The 20,149-nt window shown below is 40.2% G+C and overlaps 3 protein-coding genes and 1 long non-coding RNA gene across 4 annotated transcripts; 2 read left to right on the top strand and 2 right to left on the bottom strand.

Annotated features, from left to right (window-relative positions):
- Window positions 1-115: 115 nt before the first annotated feature.
- Window positions 116-3,825, bottom strand: LOC119784570 (cytochrome c oxidase assembly protein COX18, mitochondrial). Its single transcript, XM_038286671.1, has 6 exons — window positions 3,349-3,825; window positions 3,070-3,170; window positions 1,234-1,388; window positions 1,050-1,165; window positions 865-972; window positions 116-586 (listed from the first exon to the last, which is right to left on the bottom strand). Exons 1-6 carry the CDS (start codon window positions 3,667-3,669, stop codon window positions 425-427), a joined length of 963 nt encoding a protein of 320 aa, XP_038142599.1. The 5' UTR covers window positions 3,670-3,825; the 3' UTR covers window positions 116-424.
- Window positions 3,826-5,534: 1,709 nt separating this feature from the next.
- Window positions 5,535-7,969, top strand: selenot2 (selenoprotein T, 2). The gene is made up of 5 exons (XM_038286655.1): window positions 5,535-5,763; window positions 6,239-6,349; window positions 6,491-6,617; window positions 6,692-6,779; window positions 7,664-7,969. The coding sequence occupies exons 1-5, from the start codon at window positions 5,573-5,575 to the stop codon at window positions 7,783-7,785; spliced, it is 639 nt and encodes a 212-aa protein (XP_038142583.1). The 5' UTR covers window positions 5,535-5,572; the 3' UTR covers window positions 7,786-7,969.
- Window positions 7,155-20,121, bottom strand: LOC119784559. Its single transcript, XR_005280944.1, has 3 exons — window positions 19,908-20,121; window positions 8,820-9,086; window positions 7,155-7,266 (listed from the first exon to the last, which is right to left on the bottom strand). It is a non-coding gene; the product is annotated as an uncharacterized LOC119784559 (long non-coding RNA).
- Window positions 10,460-17,610, top strand: rnf4 (ring finger protein 4). The gene is made up of 8 exons (XM_038286656.1): window positions 10,460-10,629; window positions 13,207-13,318; window positions 13,532-13,682; window positions 13,821-13,903; window positions 13,990-14,002; window positions 14,099-14,213; window positions 16,850-16,901; window positions 17,263-17,610. Exons 2-8 carry the CDS (start codon window positions 13,307-13,309, stop codon window positions 17,410-17,412), a joined length of 576 nt encoding a protein of 191 aa, XP_038142584.1. The 5' UTR covers window positions 10,460-10,629; window positions 13,207-13,306; the 3' UTR covers window positions 17,413-17,610.
- Window positions 20,122-20,149: the final 28 nt, after the last annotated feature.

Genomic DNA, 20,149 nt, shown 5'->3' with positions numbered 1-20,149 from the left:
CAAAGCCTGTGAGTGTTTTCTTCCTGTTATTGTTTAATAAACGCCCACAGACCCACATAAACCCAGATTTTCTGACCAGAACATATTCAAATGGGGACAAATAAAATACAAAAACTTAAGAAATAATTCCTGGGTTCTAATTTATTTAATGTCCTCAGAGTCAAAACAGCAGAAGATTTAAAAAGAAAACCTTGTTGGACAGAACCAAAGAAATCATCAAGAAAAAATACAGATTTTTCTACAGAAGCTTGATATCAGAGCAGGTTTCTGATCATCAGAACATTTAAAAAGTTTCACGTCAAGCTTCTCCATTAGAGCACCATCAGAACCAAGAGCGATGAGGTTTTCCGTTGAATTCAAGATTGGTACTGAATGTAAAACAAAGTAGAACCCAGACTAGTCCTAAGCTGGGGGCAGGCTTTTCCTACTTCCAGTACTTTTTGATGAAGGATGACAGCAGGTCCCTATAGGGAGTTTCTGATCGTTGAGCTGGCAGTCTGAGGGTTCTGTGGACCGTAGGCGAGCGAAGCAGGAGGTTGTGACTGAAACCAACCAGACTAGAGCAGAGCCAGTAGAGTGCCATGGACTGGAACGATAGAAACAGGATGTTAGAGGAATAAAATAACTCAAATAAAAGATTGAACACAGCAGGTCAAACAGCTGATCCAGAGAAAATACATTGAACCTGTGGATCCATTCTGATCAATGAAAATGGACCCGACAGAGAACAAGCCCATATTCTGGACCTGGTTCTGATCCAGATCTCAATTAGAAGGCCTATGCTTGGATGACCCAGCCCAGATTTCCTCCAACCTGAATGGATGAGCTGTTCTGACCCGACGGCCTGAAGGCTCGATTACTCACAGATGGGACGGAGGCGGCGATGGGGATCATTAAAACTGAGAACCCTCTGAACCCATTCAGAACCAGTTTCTGGAAGCGCGACGCCCCGACTCTCTGCAGAGAAAACACCTAAAGAAAAAGAAGAACTGCTAACTCTCTCTGATGACATCACAGCTCTGGGTTTTCCAGCTCCGCCCAAAATCTACCTCCACAATGAGCAGGTTGGTGAGTCCCAGGCAAACTGGAAGGATCCAGGTGGAGTCCGGTAGGGTGAGGTCCGGGAACCAGAGAGTGCCCCCTGCTGCCAGCTCTCTTTGGAGGGCTGCACAAAAAAACAGGTTCAGCCCAGAACCGGGACCAATACAGAATCTGTTAGGCTCAGGTTCCTACCTGATTGTACCACGCTGAGGTTCCGAAGGGCCAGAGACAGACTGACCCAGAGAGGCAGCTGGACCCATACCAGCAAACTAGCTTTAAAGGGGTGACAGTTGTCCCGGATGTAGAGCTGAGAAACCAGACGGCGTAGGTTCTTCTTGAACTGGATCCTGTTTACAGAACCAGAACAGTTTCAGACACTGAAATGCTCCCACAGAAATAAAACTCAGTTCTGTGTTCTGACAGATGGGCCTTCTGCAATCCTTACCTACTAGGGCGTCAGCTATCTATAATTTTTTATATTAACTAATCAATAGATTACTTCTTAGATTAATTGATTAATTAAAAATATATGTACTTTCAGTAAATTAAAATTGCTTGATTAAAATGGTTTGGAATTTCAGAAAAGCCTCAAAACATACAAACAGTATAGGTACATATGTACACACGGAGCAAAAAAAGTATGTGCACTTTGTTTAATGAAAGAAAAACCCACAATGGTCACAGAGTTGCATATGACAACATTAAAATAAATAACAGAAAAATCTGTGAAAATGAACAAATGAAAGTCAGACATTGCTTTTCAACCATGTTTCAACAGTATGGTTTTAAATGAAAAAATTTATAATACAGGCCTGCAAAAAATAGTGGTACCCTTGAATTAATAGAAGCTTTGTGGTTTGTTAACAGTGTGACGTGGTCCATTTCACTATAGAGTGAATTTTGTTCCACTATTGTTATTTTCTAATTTTTCTTTAAATTACTCTTTTTCCGGTTGAGTTTTTTTAATAATATTCTTTTCAAATTGCATCTGCAGCACCGTCTCTTCACTTCAAGGCTGATGAAAATGCTAACTTTTAATGCGCCAATTGACCAATAAAAATACTCCTGCTATCGTTAAGCAGACCAGAGGAAATGTTCCTAGAAGTGAAGAGAATTTGATCTGGAAAAATCTATTTTTAAAAAATGCATGAAAGTTTAATAAAAAACAAACTAATGCCTGTAAAAATAAAAACATAAAAAACTTGAATGAAAAAAAAAAATACAAAATCTGTCCCAAAAAATTATGAAAAAATATATTTTAAAAAATAAATATATTTTAAAAAAAATCTGAGAAAATTGCAAAAAAAAAAAGTTTAATTTCTGGATTTCATTGTTTTTCTCTGAGCAAGACCATTAACCCCACACTGCTCCCTGGGCGCTGCATAATAGCAGCCCACCGTTCCCAAGGGGATGGGTTAAATGCAGAGGTAAATTTCTCTGATGTGAGATCAATAAAAAAATTCTATTATTATTATAATTTTTTATTCATTTATTTAATTTTACAAAAAGTTTTTTTTCCACATTTCTTTTTACAAAATGAGTGATTTGCATGCAATAACAATGGAACAAAATTCACTCCCATTGCTGAAGACAAATGTCTGGCAGAAGCAGGTCATCGTCAATGTTTTCATTTGTAACTGAAAAAGAGTTTAAGTTTCTTTTCATTAGACAAACCAGAAGGAACTACTTTATTTTTAATTTTGGTTCTGTTCATCCAGAGAGTGAAAAATATCCTGTATGCTTTGAGGAGGAACCTTGTGAGCAGTATGATCAGGACAATAATGTAGGAACTTTTCAAGAACTCAGAGCCTGGCTCATTCTAATTGTTCTGATTCAGACTTGACCCATTTCCATTCTACATGTGCCAACCAGTTGTCATAAAAAGTTGCATGTGTTCAGAATTTATGCATGGATCTTGGTGTAATTATTCCAGGAGAACCAATTTAGGAGCTGAACTTTGTAGGATTAAATGATTAAATTGTGAGTCAGTGATGGTGACCAAGGAGTACCTGCTTGTTTATTCCTCACCTGCTCTGTTTGTCCGTCCAGCCTCTTTCTCTGCCTCGGACTGAAACCTCATAGCGAAGCCTCTTGGCCAGTTCAGAGATCTCTGCCTGGAGGGCCTCCACCTGTCCATGGTGTAGAGGTTACTATGGTTACTCTGATTGGAAGGTCTATTAAAGTGAGTCCAGCTCGTCCAAACATTGAGTTTTGTGGATTTCAACATCAGTTCTATGGACTAAGCCGGGTTGTTCTTAATTCTGATGGTTCAGTTTAATATAAAGCCTTAGTTAAAGGTAAACCCACCTTGGCGATGATGATCAGCTGGTAGGCGGCCAGTGGCAGGGTGATGAAAGTCCTGATGGACACAGTTGCCATAGCGATGCTCAGCCACCATGGCAACCCGGTCCCTTGCTGCACGCTGACCAGGAAGTTCTCACACAGGTGAACCGGAGCAGAGTCTGCCAGGCCCCCATACCATCCACCGCTGGTTCCACTCACACTAGAGGCTGCCCTAACACGTGAATCAGCTGTACAGGTGAGGGCAGGGGAAGCCCACCTGCCGAGAAACTGGTGAACACGCGACTGCAGGACTCTGCACCTCACAAGCCCCACCACAACGATCATGGTGTCCTCGAGCCTTTCGCTTTGGCTGACAGGAGCGCGCGCGTGCGCGTCTCAGCCGCCCTTTAAAACGGGTATTTACTTATTCCTCACCTTCATCGGCATTTCGGTCCATTGCAGCCGAGACAAGCGTCACATAAATATGACGTCAATATGATAACTTCGGCGCTGGGGTATGACGTATTCTATGTTACAAAATAAAAATGAAATAAAAATGTTCAGCCTTTTTTTAATTTTAGATTCAAATCTGCTATTACAAACAATTTTCCACATTATAATAAAGAATGCAAACGTACATATTATGACTGAGCGGTAATAGAAATACTGAAGAACTAGAAAAAAATCTGACAGAAGAGTGTTAGAACAACAAAACAACTGTATTGCATTTACAGAAGAACTTTCATGTTATAATTAAATTATTTATATATTTTAACACCATTTGGGCTTTCGGATTGTAACAATGGTTTAAAGCGTCTTGAAATAAAAACATTCCACTAATAAAGATGTTGAAAGAAGAAGTGATTTAAAAATAGATATTAAAAACACAGAAGGATTACACTTATTACGTATAGTTCGTTTCTTTATCACCTGTTAGAAGACCAATCATTATTATATAAGAATTTTAAAAGAGGATTTAATTCAAAAACAGAGATATTCTGTCGTCTCAAATTTCTGACTCACAAAATGCACATGAATTCATCTTAAATTGTTTGTGCAAAAAGTCATGGCGAAGGTAGACATAATACATAATTTAGAAATTAATTTTTTTATAAAATACACAAAAAATAAAACAAAACAAAAAAATAGATAAAAAGCTAAAACAACAAATATAATAATGATAATAATAATAATAATTTTTTTTTATACTGTTTTTTTTTTTTTTTTTTTTACAATATTTTTAGCTGCAGCAACCTTTCTTCATAATAAAAATCTGTTTTTTTTTCCTGATGAGTGCAGGTGAGAATATAAAGTCATTATTTAAATAAGTAACCCAACAAAAGTTTAAATATAATGAATACACTCTGAAATGTGGTATAAGTTGCATCTTAAGCGAAATATCAACAGTAAAATGAAGAAATAATTATTCTGGTTATAGGTGACCCTTTAATATGATGAGATATGAAGAGGTTGTGTTGTAACCTTAATATAAAGAAAAAGAGCTTAATTTTCTGTTTCCTGCATCTCAGTAGGAAAAAAAGACAGACCCTTATCATAATTATTAAAAAGAAACTCTAATATTTTTAAAGAAATAAGACCCCTATATCTTTTCTTTTCCCACCAAAATGAATAAATAAATTTTCAAACTTATGCATGAAGTATAAAAAACATTAATACCAATTCCTGTTTTCTCTGTGACTCATATTAAAACCGCAGAACAAGCCTTTTCATTGTAATTTTTTAAATATTTTCTTGAGAGATATTTAAAGTTTTTTCCATTTAAAATGTTACTTTTACAACTTTGGTCTAACAGCGGGATGTACTAAAACAAAGCACGCTTTTATATTCATTTTTTTTTTTTGTAAAATGGTTTTATTCAAGAAAGTGGTAAGGGGTTGCAACAACATAAACGTCCAATGTTTATTTCAATACATCAATCATTTATATTGGAAACTTGGATTTCTTTCTCTCTTTTTTTAACACAGTTTGTTTTAAAACAAATAAACAAAACAAAAAAACATAACTATAAACTCAAGCTCAGTAAATAGCGATAATGGATTTTACGTTTAGGTGCCACCCGATAAAATATAAATCCAAGAAGAAGAAAACAGTCTTATCCCGATCCACACTCCATTCCAGTAGATGGCGGTAATGCACAGTTGCTTGCCTATCGCAATTAAAAAAGACAAAGAAGAAGAACCGGTCTTTAACGGAAGTGCACTGCCTCCTGAGGTTAACAGCCGCAATAATGGCGGAGTTCGGCTCGGGCGGGTTGCTCGCCGCTCTGCTGCTGTTCACGGCCCTGACCCTGCGGGATGTTTATGTGGGTCGGACGGACCGCAAAGGCGGATTATCTTTGGATGCTGAAACGGACTCAGAGTCCGGCAAAACCCCGAAAGCAGCCATGTACTCCGGTCCTGTGCTCCGGTTCCGTTACTGGTGAGTTAGCATACAGGCTAGCAATTAGCAGGACGACGTCACGCCGATTAATTAAACATGAGTTAATGTAAAAGATGGGCTTTACTTGAAATATACTTTCTCTTTTTGGAGGAAATTAATAAAAAACAAAACAAAGATGATTACATGGTGATCAAAGGCTCGGGTTCAGAAAATAAAGGATAAATTATACAGTTATCAAGTAGTTGTGACGTAAACAACAATCAAACAAGCCGATGAGAAATTAGTTTAGTGGCAAAACTGTTTTATAAGCTGTTATATCTGAGCTACGGTAAAATAGTTCTTAATTAAAGATGTTCTATCACGTTATCAAGGGCTGAATATGAAATAGTTATTATATCTGTTTTAAATCAAATAGCTTGGTATGTGAAATGTCTTTTTGAAAGGTTCTATTTAATTTGTGGAAACGTTTTCAATGCTGACATCACATGCTGGTTGATTTGTATGTATTTTCTAGTATCTCCTGAGGTTACACTAAAGTCTTCCAGGAATACTCCCAGGCCATCAGCCAGGTGTATCCGGACATTCGCATCCAGGGCGAGAACTACCCCCCGACCCCCTTGAACAGGTCAGTGTGACGTCACTTCAGAACAGGTGCAACTCCAGCTAACCTGAACCTTTGACTCAGAGCTAGTCCTGGTACTTTATTTAGACCTCCCAAAACTAAAATCAGAAGCTTGATCCGAAAACTCCTCCTCTTCCTTCACAGGTTTCTTGGTAACTTGATATCCTATCTTAAGCTTATCTCCATCCTCATTGTCGTCAGTGGTCAGAATCCCTTTCCACTCCTCGGCATTGACACACCGGCTGCTTGGACCTGGAGTCAGAACAACAAGGTACCAGAGCCTTGCTTCCGTTACCATAACAACAGATGGTTTAGATGGTGATGGTGGTGTTTTCCATTTGTCAGATCTTCTCGTGTTTGATGGCCTTCTTCGTCTGTAACATGATGGAGACTCACTTCCTGTCTACAGGAGCCTTTGAGGTCACTCTGAACGGTAAGTGCTGACAGGTGCACCCAACATGGGTTCCTACTAAAACATGAATTAGTAACTTGTCCAAGAATGGAGAAGGTTGTTCCAGGAATCGCTGCTGATGGATAAACTGGATGAGGGCAGTTTGAGTCATGTTACTGCTGTCCTCTGATGGAAAGAACACATGTTCTGTTTTTACCGAGTTTCAAATTGCGTAGTCCTTCCAAGTCTTCATGTTCAGGTGTTCTTCAGTCTAGTTTCCTCAAAGTTTGCCTTTAGGAGTTAAAACATTTGGTTTTAGGAGAGTGTTTTGCCTCAGTTTTTGAACAAAACCGAACAGCTTTAAGGGTATGTGACCTGCTGATACCAGACTAATGTCAGATCATTGTACTATATTGCTTAGATGAGATAAATTTGTATTTATCTGATTTTTGGGCCATGGCTTCATGTGAAAGTGTTCCTTGATGTTAATGTTTTCGCTCCTCAGTTGTACTTTTCCCCTCCTCCTTTTCTGAAAAAAGAAAAAAAAAACAGTTTCTCATCATCCATGGCTGATCAGTGATGATCAGTCTGTTCATGTCACAATTTGGCCACCCTATTCTACTTTATTGGGGCTTCCTTTCCCCAAATGAAGCCTGTCGAAAAGAGGGCATAAGAGATTTCATGTTGGGATGGGCCTATATGTCCATATAGCTCCTAAGCTATAGGAATCGCCCTGCTTCCTCTTCATACATTGTTTCCCACAATACTATTCTTATTGTACTTATCATGGCATCCAAATTTCCTACTTCCACTTTGGCTTAAGTCCATACTGATTTGATGACTCCCAATGGAACCCTGGTCTTCATTTAGGAGCCACTTCCTGGTGTAACACTGTTTTTTTTTTTTTTTTTTTTTTTCCCCCACAGACGTTCCTGTTTGGTCCAAGCTGCAGTCCGGTTACGTGCCTAATATCCAGGAGATGTTCCAGATCCTCGAAACACACCTGAAGATGAACCAAGCGGATCACATGACCTTCACCTCCACTTAAAGCTAACAGAGGGATGAACTTCTACTAGGCTGTGGATTGATTGTCATCATTCTGCTGTCTTCTCAGCTGTGCTGCGTTCAGGTGTCCCTGCTCAGTGGGACGTTCAGCTGTTGGCGTTCATGAAGGTGCTGCCTTAAAGCAGGTCTGCCGGGCTGCGCCTGATCCCACACCTGATTAACATCCCACAGTGCAGTTCACCTCCTGAGGCGAAGCCATGTGGACCATGCTAATATGCTCCTTTACATGGCTCATTTATCATCTGTGATGTCAGGTTGTTTACTTTGTGCTTACGGATCCAGGCTCCCATCCACTTCTGGTACCTCTAGACCTTACTTTAGAGATCCAGCGTAAGATCTAGTTTTATTGGATCGGTTATTTTCTTCCAACAATGACCTTTGTTTTAATTTAATGTTATGAGTTTTTATTGTAGCAGATCACCTCAACAATATTGATGAAATGACTGCAACTGAAATAAAATGTGACTATTAAAATTCCTGCTGCTCTCTCCATGTTCCGTTTCATGTTCTGGTTTGGATTTGTTACATTGAAGCTTTGATCTGATAAAATTCAGATTTTAGTTTAAATCTTAAGAGGACTTGCACCTAGACAAACTTTGTTGTCATTGCGTATACACGGTGTATATAAAACGAAGTTTATTTTATGCAGCTTTCTGACAGTGAATGAGTGAAAAAGAACATTTCCATTCATAAAGTGCAGCTGTGATCAAAATGTAAACATCTTGGGAGAGACATGGTGCAAAAAGGCATTTGTGTGGAAGCTTCAGAGCAGTGCAGCCCTGAGGGGAGCCTGGGCTTAGGGTGATGACATCAGAGGTGTTCTGTCCAACCCAGACTTGATAAGGTCTGCTTTGTGAGGAAGTCTAGCAGACCATGTCAGAGTAAGAATGGCTGCTGGAATGTTTGGAACTATAGTAAAGGTTTATCAACCATAGTTCTGGTTCCTCTAACGAAGCCACAGTCTGGTTCAGCTTTCTAAATAATTAACTGTGACTTGAAATTTAAATCAAAATGCACCTTCGAGATCGGGTGAGGAGCTCGGAGTAGAGTCGTTGCTCCTCCACGTCGAAAGGAGCCAGCTGAGGTGGTCGCCTTACTCAGGAGGTGTTCCTTCCATGTCCTATTGGGAGGAGGCCTCATGGAAGGCCCACGACACACTGGAGGGACCATGTCTCTGAGCTGGCCTGGTGTTGCCTCAGGGTCTCCAAGAGCAGCTGGAGGAAGTGTGTGTGGATCAGGAGGTCTGAACATCTTTGCTTAGACTGCTGCCTCCGCGACCCAGCCCTGGATAAGCAGAAGAAAATGGATGGATGGATGAATAAGGGTTTTTATTTCCAAAGACACCTATGTAATTGTATGTTGACATACTAGTCTAATATTATATTAATGCCATCCACAAGTAAACTCAGAGTTTGCAAACCCAAAAGGAAAATAAAAACATGTCAGATCTGATAACCCAGTTGTCCGATGACTGTCCTAAACGTAATTAAAAGATCCTGTGTTCCGATTACATGATAGTAAATACACATACGATTAAAAGTTCCTTACAAAAAACAACAACTAATTAACTGCTGCTGTTATCCTGCAGAGGCTGGCAACTGTACTAAAAGGAGAAGAAAAAAACAGCGCAGGTGTCTGAGTCCTGTTGAGGTTTATATAAAATTATTCAGCAGTACTTAGAAATAATGTATGAAAATATAACACAAATATATACAGATACATCAAAAGAGGAAAATGGTAAAACATTAGTAGCAGTCAATATTCCAAATATTTATTTATTTATTTATTTTAGAAAAAGAAGAATTACAGATAATTTATCTATTTTATTAATGAGAGATGTTGGCAATTATTTTGGCATTGGAATAGGTGCTGGAGCAGAAGCCTAGTAAAGTAGTTATCTTTTCAGATTCATTGTCTTGCCTGACCAAAATAAGGGGAAAATCTGAAAGCAGTCAATATATTGTAGAATAAGTTAGTTATTTGATATATGGTATAAAGCAACAACAACAAAAAAAATAAATAAGTATTCAATTAAGATGGGTTCCAGCACATCAAATAATTTTAGGTAATGGAAAAGTAGATAAATAAAAAGCAGTTAAGGCAAGAGTAATTGAATATGATGTCCCACTAAGTAGAGCAGAAATAAAAGTAATTATTAAAGATAAAATAATATCTGGCAGGAGAAATGGAATTTAGAAGAAAGAGGAGGGCATTTACATAAAATACAGAAGAAGATAATCATAAGAAATAATAGTATAATGAATAAGAGGAAATATGGATTAACAGGTTGAGGATTTGGCATACTAGTTTAAATAGTGGTTTAAAAATATTAGAGAAACATCCATCAGGCGATTGTTGTTATTGTGGGGAAACAGAAGGAGTAGAACGTGTGTTGATTTATTGTAGAAAATATACAAAATACAGGAAATAACTGGAAAGGGTAATGGCCAATTTATTAGGGAAGCACCAATCGCATTATTTAATTCAAGCACTTACAAAATATTTGAAAGATACAAAGTTAGCTGAGATGATTTAGTATGTTTGTGAGAATATAAATATATATATAATGTAGTTATTTGATTTAAATATATATAAGAAAAAATAATTTCCTAATTACATCTCCATCCAGTAGATGGCGGTATTACACAAAATTTGCGAACTGCCAGAAAAAGCTAAAGAAGAAGAAGGAGAAGGAGAAGAAGAAGAAGAGCAGGTCGCTGGTTGTTAGTGAGGTTTTGCAACGTAACAGTGCTCAGTTCAGTTCTCCTGGTCAGATATATCGCCTATCTGACTGCAATGATCCACTCTGAGAAGGATCTGTCTCCAGGTAAGGTTAATCCCTCTGGAACACACCTGGCGTAGCTGCTAATAGTGAGCCATAGAAGCTAACGGCTAGCCGCTGGGCGACAAATGATCCTGAGAGACTCTAACTCTTCTCACACGACTAAACCAGCTGCCAGGGCCACCACTGAGGGTCCAGGTCCAGAGCTGAGTCCGGTTCCGAAGCCGTATTTAGCCAGCTGCTGGTTACCCGATCAGAACCGAGTGTTCCACACATACATTGATATTTGAACTGTTGTGGCTTAGGTAGCTGAACAGGTGCCTGATCAAAAAGGCAGCGGGGATAATGTTTAATGATATATGTGGATAGAACAATAATTAAACCCAAACAGAACCAGTCAGCAAGAACCGTGCATTTTAGGAGTGGTCCCAATATAAATGGGCCTACAATATTAATGTATGCAGACTTGGTTCTGGCGAGAAGCACTTCTGTTTGGTTCCTTCAAGTTAGCTGGTTGGGAGGCGAGGAGGTTGAAGTAGAGCTGTGGTTTATGGGAAAGCTGAACTCTGCGGCTGCGAAGGAGTGGGATCCAAAAACACTAAGGCTGGATAAAGATTGGGTCATAAAAACAGTCTATTTTATTGTGTGTTATGTTTCTTGAAGATGTTGAGGGCTGAGTCAGAAAGACTGGATTCAAATGATGGAAGATGATGACTGGTCCACTTAAGCAAGGTTAGGATATTTAAATCCCTTTTTTTTTCCACAATGGGGAGATTCACACTCTGCATTTTGACCCATCCCCTTGGGGAGCAGTGGGCTGCCATTGTGTGGCGCCCTGGGAGCAATCAGCATGGAGGTTACCGTAGTTGTGTATGCTATAACCACTTGTTATTTTAGCAGCTCCTGTTTTGGAGAGTTTTGGGACAGTTCCAGTAGAATTTAGGAGTGGGAGATTAATTATTCATTGAAGGAAATGGGTACGATTTGACCAGATCTGCAGGAAGCACATGGAGCTGGGATGTTTAGGGTTTATAGATTAGATCTGAGGTTCTGGAAGCAACTGCAGGTTAGAAACTGGAATTAAGTAATCAGAACAGAGATCCTGCTGTGGATTAGTGCATTAGAGGTGAGGGGTCTTTATTCTGGTTTCATGGCCAAATAAATACATAAGATAAAATTAAAACAAAACAGGAAGAAGGAGATTTAAGGAGACAGAAATACCAATGTCTCCACTGCTTAGACTGGTATCAGATTGCACTATGTGTGGTGTCAGTAAGTGACAAGAGAATATCTTTGCTAGAAGCATTTATACTACAAATAAAGTTATACATTGACTTTTGTAAAACAGCATGTAAGGTTTTGACTCTTTCTGTGACAAACATCTCACCCGCACTACTCCATCCTGGACATTTCAAAAGTACCCGCAAAGCATCATTATAGGTGTATAGTTCTCGTTGGAACAGATTAAGTCAGATTAGTTTGATGCTTTGCTGCAATTCATAGGCAACAAGTCTGTTTCTTTCTACAGGATCCTTCAACCTGTCGATGTTTGACTTTCATAGAATTAAGTTTAGAGGGTAAACAAAACGTCTCTCAGACCAGTTAAAGCACAGAGCATCCTAGAGGTCCTGGTTAATTCCTTCACCTTCTGTTTAGCTGCTAGTGTCTGTTCTAGGTCCCAACTTCCTCTACTTCAATCTGTACTAATATGATTCAGGTTCCTCATATTCATTAAGGATGCAGAGCAGCGGGAATAAGAGCCCAGCCAGTTCTAGTCTGAAACTCCAGAGAAAGAGATTTAATACCTCTGGTCAACACAGATGGGAGGTTAGCTTAACAATTTTGCATAGAGCTCTATAAACTGACTGATTCTCAGCAGGTATTGATTATTGATCCTAATCTGGTTTATGGTCTATGAAGATCCAATTCCTAGTTCATCAGCTCCAATCCATTAGGGTTCAGATTCTCATCTAAATCCCTTTTTTTTTTTTGTTCAGTACAGTCCTCCTTAAAATTCATCTTTAGAGGCAGATCATCTTTTCAAGGATTAGTTTTGCAATTTATTTCCCAAATTGGTTTGGAGCTTCTGTGCTGTTGTGGATGCTGGTCCAGACCATCAGCTGGACAGAGACCCACTTTGAGGTGCGCTTCACTTCTGGTGTGAACATGAAGAGCCGCTGAGCAGATTTGAAATCATGCCTGATTCCCTTTTAGCTGCTTAACATTGCTCCTACCACAGTGCTGGGTCTCCTCTTTGATAGTGTTCTAAAATTAGAAGTAGAAGGCTGCTCTTGAAAATATGCATATCAGATGACAAGCATGGCTTCTATGATAGTTTTCCTCCATTTTTGGATCTGTGGCCTAATCATTTCTGTCCAGTGGGAGCAACGATTGTCAACCAGGCTTTTAAGTTTTTGTTCTATGGCAAAATGTACAATGTGAATGCAAATGGTCAAGACCTCACAACCACACCATGGAAACTTTCCTAGTGTGAAAACACCCTAAACTACTTGACGATAATTTCAATGATCCATCAATAATGAGTCATCTAATTGGTTCAGCCTGAATTTTAGATCAGAACCCATCAGAAATGTCTTTCATGTATGCACACTAAATCTGCAGAGTTTGGATAACCGGGATCCAGGAACTGCTTTGAGCTCAAGCCGCCCTTCCTGGAGCATCTCCTGACAGTCGCCTCGACATCCCCAGTGGCTCCCAGGACATGAGCAGCTCGGTGAGTCTTCAGTTTGATCTGGAACCAAATAGGATCAGTAACACTGATTGGAGATCAGATGAATGTGATTTTGGATAATTTGCTGATCAAAAATGAGAACCCTGATTGGCTCATCTCTGGGTTCCAATGGACTGAACCTTTATCCTTCATTCTGGGCAGCTGCACAGGTGGATAAAGCTCGGTCCACTGCTGACATTATGTCCTGTGTTTCAGGCTCAGAGAAAGAGGAGGGCAGCAGGAAGTTCTCAGGTCTCCAGAACCAAGACCAGCAGAGCAACCAACAGTCGGACCTCTGCCCGCAGGATGGCTGACAACAGCAACCCTAGCAGAGAACCCATCGATGTGATGGACGGTGCGGAGGATGGTCAGTGTCATCCACCCATAGCCAAATAATCCCACGAAGCTACAGCTGGTCTAGAACCAGGCCCATGGGCTGGTTCTGTTTACTCAAGGTTCTGCAGAATTTGGATTATTTTGTCTCATGATATTCTGCTATGTTCAGGTGTGGAGGAGGTGGTGGACCTGACCTGTGAGGGATCAGAGGGTGCTGTGGTCGACCTGACGACAAACGGCGACTCTGTGCTGGTAACTGTAACCATCTATCAAACATGAAGTTACACCTTAAAAGTAAAATAATTCTTACCTGTCTTTCTCCTGCTGCTGCGCTCCAGCTTGTGGATGAAGGTAAAACTCTGATCTGCAGAAAACGGACGTCTTTGGTTTCATATTGGAGCATTAATTGAGTTTTATATTTTTCTTTCTGGGACCTTCATCCATCAGGATCTCTGACTGAGGGAGTCCCTCCAGGTGAGAGCTATGTGCTCAGCAGCGATGAAGACGAAGACACACCAACTCTCCTTCATGGGGCCATTATATCCTCTGAACACCCATCCAGGTATTACACTGATCCCTGCTGATAGACAAACAATTATCACACTACTCCCTGCTATGGCCTGCTGCTACTTGTTTACTTGCCTTTGATTTATCATTTTTATTTCCACCATTCATTTCCTGCACATGTGCTTTTAATTGTACATTTATTTTTGTTGTTGTAATGAGTATTTTAAAACTAAGATTCCTTTTAGTCCGTCGTGCGATCAGATTACAGGTTCAGCAGAGGTGTTCCTCATCAGTGTTTGTTATTGTGGGTCGGGTTCACAGTCCAGCCAGTGCTGGGGTTGGGAGACTGTGTCCATAATGGCTCTAACCTGATCACTACAAATAACTCAGCTTTTTTTATTGGTTTATTGATCCTGCCTGAAATAGTGTTTCAAATCTGGTCTGAAACAAATTTATTTATTTTCCCTTTTCCCTCCTTGGTTGTCATGACTCAAACATTAATCTTGAAAAGGTTTCAAGATGGCACCTAGCATGCAGCAGCTCGCCACGTTGGCTCTTTCTTCTCTTTTCCTACTTTCTCTCTTTTTCCCGGACTCAGTGGTTTCCCAGGACGGCGTTAAACTCATCCGTGTGGACAGGACTTTGGCCGAGTGGGAAAAAAGAGAGGAGGCTTTGCAAGTGTGGCTCATGTTAGCGTGAAGGAGCAGTTGTGCTCCACAGATGTGGTGTTAGTTACAGTGGCTGTACTATCTCCAACTTGAGTTTGGACATGTGATCGTACACACTGCTAGCGAGCGGATCCACGGTGCTGTGAACAGGCTGCAGACACAGCAACCCGGCACTCTCCTGCTCATCACCGGAGACTTCAGCCAAGCTTCCCTTGGTTCCACCCTCCCCACGCTCACCTAGAGGTGGGCAATGTATCTATTATACTCGATGTATGTTGAGTTTCCACACGCACAATAGTTAAAATGACCATCTGCGTCTATTTTACTCAGTTTTTTTTTTTTTTATATTTCGAATGCATCATAAACCCCTCCTCTAAACTGGATTATTTTCTGTGCGGCACGCACACTGCAGCAACCGCCAAACAAAATATGGTGACAGCAGGTGTTTCAGTTGAGCATTATATGGCAGTGGTTTGGATATCACACCGAGGACGTTGAACAAAAGGCATTCATTTGAAAGACGTGCCGCAAAAGCATTGCTGCAAAACGTAGCAGTACAAATTTATTTCACCATTTAAAACATCATCTGCTGCAAAATGAAGAATGTTGTAAACTCTGTATGTCAGGGTCTCCCCGCACACCAATTAAAATGTTGAATAAATCAGCTGTGAAGGCGATGATTTGGCAGGACATGGAAACTGTGGAGAGTTTCAAATACCTGGGTTTTCACATCAATAATAAACCGGACTGGACTCCTAACACTGATGCCCTGTATAAGAAGGGCCAGAGCCACTTCCCCCTCCTGGGGAGGCTGAGGTCCGTTGGAGTGTGCAGGCCCCTGCTTAAATCCTTCGCTGTCTGCTGGGTCCGAGGCAGAGCAGAGCGGGACAGAATGAGATTCAACAGAGCCACTTCTGTCCTTCTGTCTGGACTCGCTGGAGGAAGTGGCTGAGAGGAGGGTGTTATCCAAGCTTACATCCATCATGGACAACACCTTTCATTCCCTGCATCAGACTTTACAGCAGCTCCATTAGAAACAGAGTTATACGCCTTGTGTGTAAAAAGGAGCGCTACCGCAGGTCATTCATCCCCGCTGCTATAAAACTTTACAATACCACTGTACTATACTGACTCGTACAAACAGAAGGGCTCATATTGCGCCGATGAAAAGCTCTTCATTGGATCCAGTCTAAAATCCTGCTGCTGACCTTCAAGGCCTTTCACAGTCAGGCTCCCTCCTATATTAGAGTTTTTTTGTGTCCTTATACCCCCTCTCGGAGGCTGAGGTCTCAGGACCAGAACCTGCTCTTGGTCCCTCGTACTCACTAGAGGACCACAGGACATCCCTCCATTCAGTTGGTCGCGCTGGCGCTCTGGAACGATCTTCCCCTCTCCTTGCGCTTACTTGACTCTGTTGATGTTTTTAAGAGTGAACTGAAAACCTATCTGGATAAGAAAGAATTTTAATTCTAATAAATTAAGGGTTATTTTATGACCATGTCTTTTGTGACTGTAAATGTATTTTTATTTGTATTGTAATTTTGTGAAGCACTTTTTGAGCTCTGTCTGTGGAAGGTGCTGTATTATTTTTTTTTAACTTAATTACTAAACCTGGTGTAATAACACTGCAATAACATACTATTTATCTATTTAACAGACCAGAAACCACACTTTACCTGCCACCACGTTACTGTACATAAGATACTGTATATATGTCACCTTAAATCTCTCCTTATTTTTTACCATCCACTGTATATATCTGGCACCTTTGTGCCCCTTCTGTTGTTTATAAGAGCCGATTTCACAAGTAAATTTCACTATTGAGAGATCAATAAAGTTCTATTCTATTCTTTAAGACCTTGTTTGGAAATAAAATTGACACATCCATGAATTTTTCTGATAAATGCTGACACATTTCTTACAGTGATTATTTTTTATTTTTTTATTTCATTTTTATTAACTCCTTAAATGTTTAGTCAGTCAGCAGAACCCAGTAAAACTCTTCAGTTTTCCTGTGTTTCAGGTCGACTCCGGGTCTGATCAGCTGCCCTGTCTGTTTGGATCTCTACTCTGAGGTGAGAGTCTTTCTTTGGAAGACATGCATCAGAGTCCGTTTAATGCAGTTTAACCAGGGTTTATGCTATAGGGGTTCTGTGGCCTTCCATTAGCCTCAGATAAGACTTTCTGAAAAACTCCTGGTTCCAGCTCCCATCTTTAATCTGGTTCCTTCTTTCCTGCTGCTGGAATAAGGAATGTTAGGAATCTTTTAAAAACTCAACACATTTCTAGAGAAGAGAATCTTTTAGATTCTTCCTTTGTCCTTCACATCGGGTTTAAGATTCCTCTAAACATGGGGAATCTTATGGTTATGACTGTTAGTGGGTGTGGATGCTTGAAAACGCATTCTACTTTCTGATTGGCTTGTTTCCTCCACAGATCGTTGGAAGTGGCCGATTGGTTGTTTCCACAAAGTGTGGTCATGTGTTCTGCAGCCAGTGTTTGAGAGACGCCCTGACATCATCACACACCTGTCCTACCTGTAGGAAGAAGCTCACCTCTCGCCAATACCACCCTCTTTACATCTGACACCACTTGAATTCCTCGGCTGTCTGCTATTGGCTGTCCTTATTGACATCATTACTGACATTAGAGGGATTATTGCTGCAGAAATGTTAATTGTATTTTTTTTTTTCTACTTCCAAATGGGAGATTGGAGGATGTAATTATTGCTTATATATTTTTTTTTTGTTGTTTTTTGGGAAATAAATATTAATGACAAACAGATGCTGTTTGATTGGTCAAATTGTATCAGGCCCTTCCCGTCAAGATGCTGCTCATAGGTTAGTAGACCGAAGAGGACACAGCTTGAATAAAAATAATTGTTTTAATTGTTTTTTTGTTTAAAAGAAAAACTATAGACAAATGAAAAACAGTAAAATAGACTGTCCAGCAGAGGGCGTAGTGGGACTAATTAGAAATGTAATAAGGGGAAAGCTTTTATAACCAGTGGCTGCTTTCAGGTTCTGAAGTGTTCTGCTGGTTTCTCTCTTTTAACTTGATCAGAATTTGGTTGAAATTGGGTCAGAATGAGTTCAGCTTCTGCTTCTGGTTAAATCTGACCACAGAAACAACTTTCTGTTTCAGACACCATCTTTATCTGTGGGATTTCTTTACTTGGACAGTTTTAGCTGTTATTGTCTCTTCATAGCTTTATTATTAAAATGTAATTATTTGGGGGGGGAAAAGCTGTCATTTAAAGTTTTCTATACTTGATGTCTCAAGCTGTGAGAAACCTTAAGTCCAAGTCCTTGTAAATGTTGGCAAATGACGGGGAGTGTTAGTCTAGTGGTTAGAGCTGTGCACTTATGCTCTGTTGCAAGTACCCGGTTTGACCCCACAGCCTGCACTTTGGGTTTCTGAGCAAATCCTTAACCCCACACTGCTCCCCCGGTGCTACACAATGGCAGCCCACTGCTCCAAAAGGGGATGGGTCAAATGCAGGGAGTGAATTTCCCCATTCTGGGACTATTAAGAGATTTACATTTATTTTCATAGAGTGGATTCTGGATTGTACCACGCCTCTAGCCCGTAGACAGCTGGAGATGGGCACCAGGACCCCTCGCGACCCCACTTGGGATAAGCGTGATAGAAAATGGATTTATGGATGGATTCTGAATTTATTTTATGACAAGCTAAAATCTAGTTGGAAGAATGATTCTTTGTGGAAGGAGGTTTTCTGGAGCCATTTGGGGTCAGAAAGGAACAATCTGGACATCTGGAGCAAAAAGGAACATTTATCTGATGTGAGGTGGATCAGGTTATGTTACGAAACATAACAAGTAGGCTTGCTGCTCCGTCCTGTGACTCTGAGTCATCATCTGACCCACTTCCTGGTTCTATTGCTAAAAGAACAGGCAATAAGTTGCAGGCTGAAAGCCTCCAGAAACCATGGAGCCCATGTTGAGCTTGACCCACATTACGGTTCTGCTGCCAGTGTTTGTTTTAATTTCAGCCTGACATTGAATAGAAATGTTTCTAGTTTTCAAGTTAGGTTAAGCCACTTAAATGATTCTAAAAAGAAACACAAACACGTTGGCTTTGGAGTTCTGCTGCTAGGTTTAAAATGTTCTGGTAAATAAATAAGCTAAAGTTTTTCACTTGCACACCCTGAAATAAACTCTCATTAAAATTAAGTCTGTCAGAATCAGAAAAGGCTTGATTGCATTATAGTTTTTTTTTACATGTACAAGAATTTGTATTTGTTATAGCTGACAACCAAACAGTAACAGTTCTGTTATGCAGGTAAGCTTCATTTGTGGTCGGGTTTTAATCAGAGGCCGAGCTAGATAGGGGGCCAGGGGTGGCCATGGCTATTCAAATAATTTTAATGTTTCATATATTAACAATTACTTGACAATAAAAACACTGCTAATTAAGCACATTAAAGATAAGTACAGAATTCAAGCACGAAAAGATTTTGTGTTTTATGGGGTAAAGAGAAAATTATGTCATCTAGGAGTCTTCAGTGAAATCGTAGATAAATAACTATTTGAATAAAAACTTAGTAAATAATCAATTTATGTAGATAATGGAACTAAATTTTATGCAGAATGATTATTGATAAAAGTAGGTAAGTAATGACGATGGAAAAAATGTTTGCCCAGAACTCAAACCTGAAAGAATTTTATCCACTATACCTTTTATATAGAAAGCATGGATGTTTAAATATATGTGTCTGTTTGTTTGGAAAGGCTTTAGGGAAGGATGGTTTGTCTTTATTTAGAAAATATGGATGTTTTGCTGGTTAATTTTCCCGATGGAACATTGTAGATTCACCATGAGGTTTTGGTGCCTATCCACTTTCAGCCCCCCCTCAGTGTACAGTGGTTAGTGCCTGGCCACCCTTATAAAAGTTTCTGGCTACGCCTCTGGTTTTAATCACATGCTCCAGGGTTCAGAAAGGTGAGAGTATTAGAGATATTTTGCATGTTTTTTTATGTCCCTTTACAGCTGGTGCTCAGGTATTCCATGTCATGCAGGCATCAGGTGATCAGATGGGTTTGTCCCTGCAGAAAGATTACCTCTTTGCCCGGTGAGTCTGCGCATGACAGATGACGTCACCCAACGTTGCTTGGTCACCATGACTGAGGTTTTTTATCCAGGTTCACTTGGAAAAGTCACCTGGTCAGGCGGCTCCATGGAAAGTCCCGCACTGAGTCATCCTGCAGGCTGCCATCAGTCAGGGCGGGGCTCCTCGCTGGCCAATAGGAGCCCTCGTACTTTGGGCCGCGGTGACGTCTGAGACGGAAGTAAACATAAAAAG

This window comes from Cyprinodon tularosa, unplaced genomic scaffold (assembly GCF_016077235.1).
Source record: "Cyprinodon tularosa strain WSP-4 unplaced genomic scaffold, ASM1607723v1 ctg229, whole genome shotgun sequence".
NCBI classification, from domain to species: Eukaryota; Metazoa; Chordata; class Actinopteri; order Cyprinodontiformes; family Cyprinodontidae; genus Cyprinodon; species Cyprinodon tularosa.
Note: the sequence above shows the minus strand (reverse complement) of the source record. Positions and strands in the feature narration are given on the sequence as shown.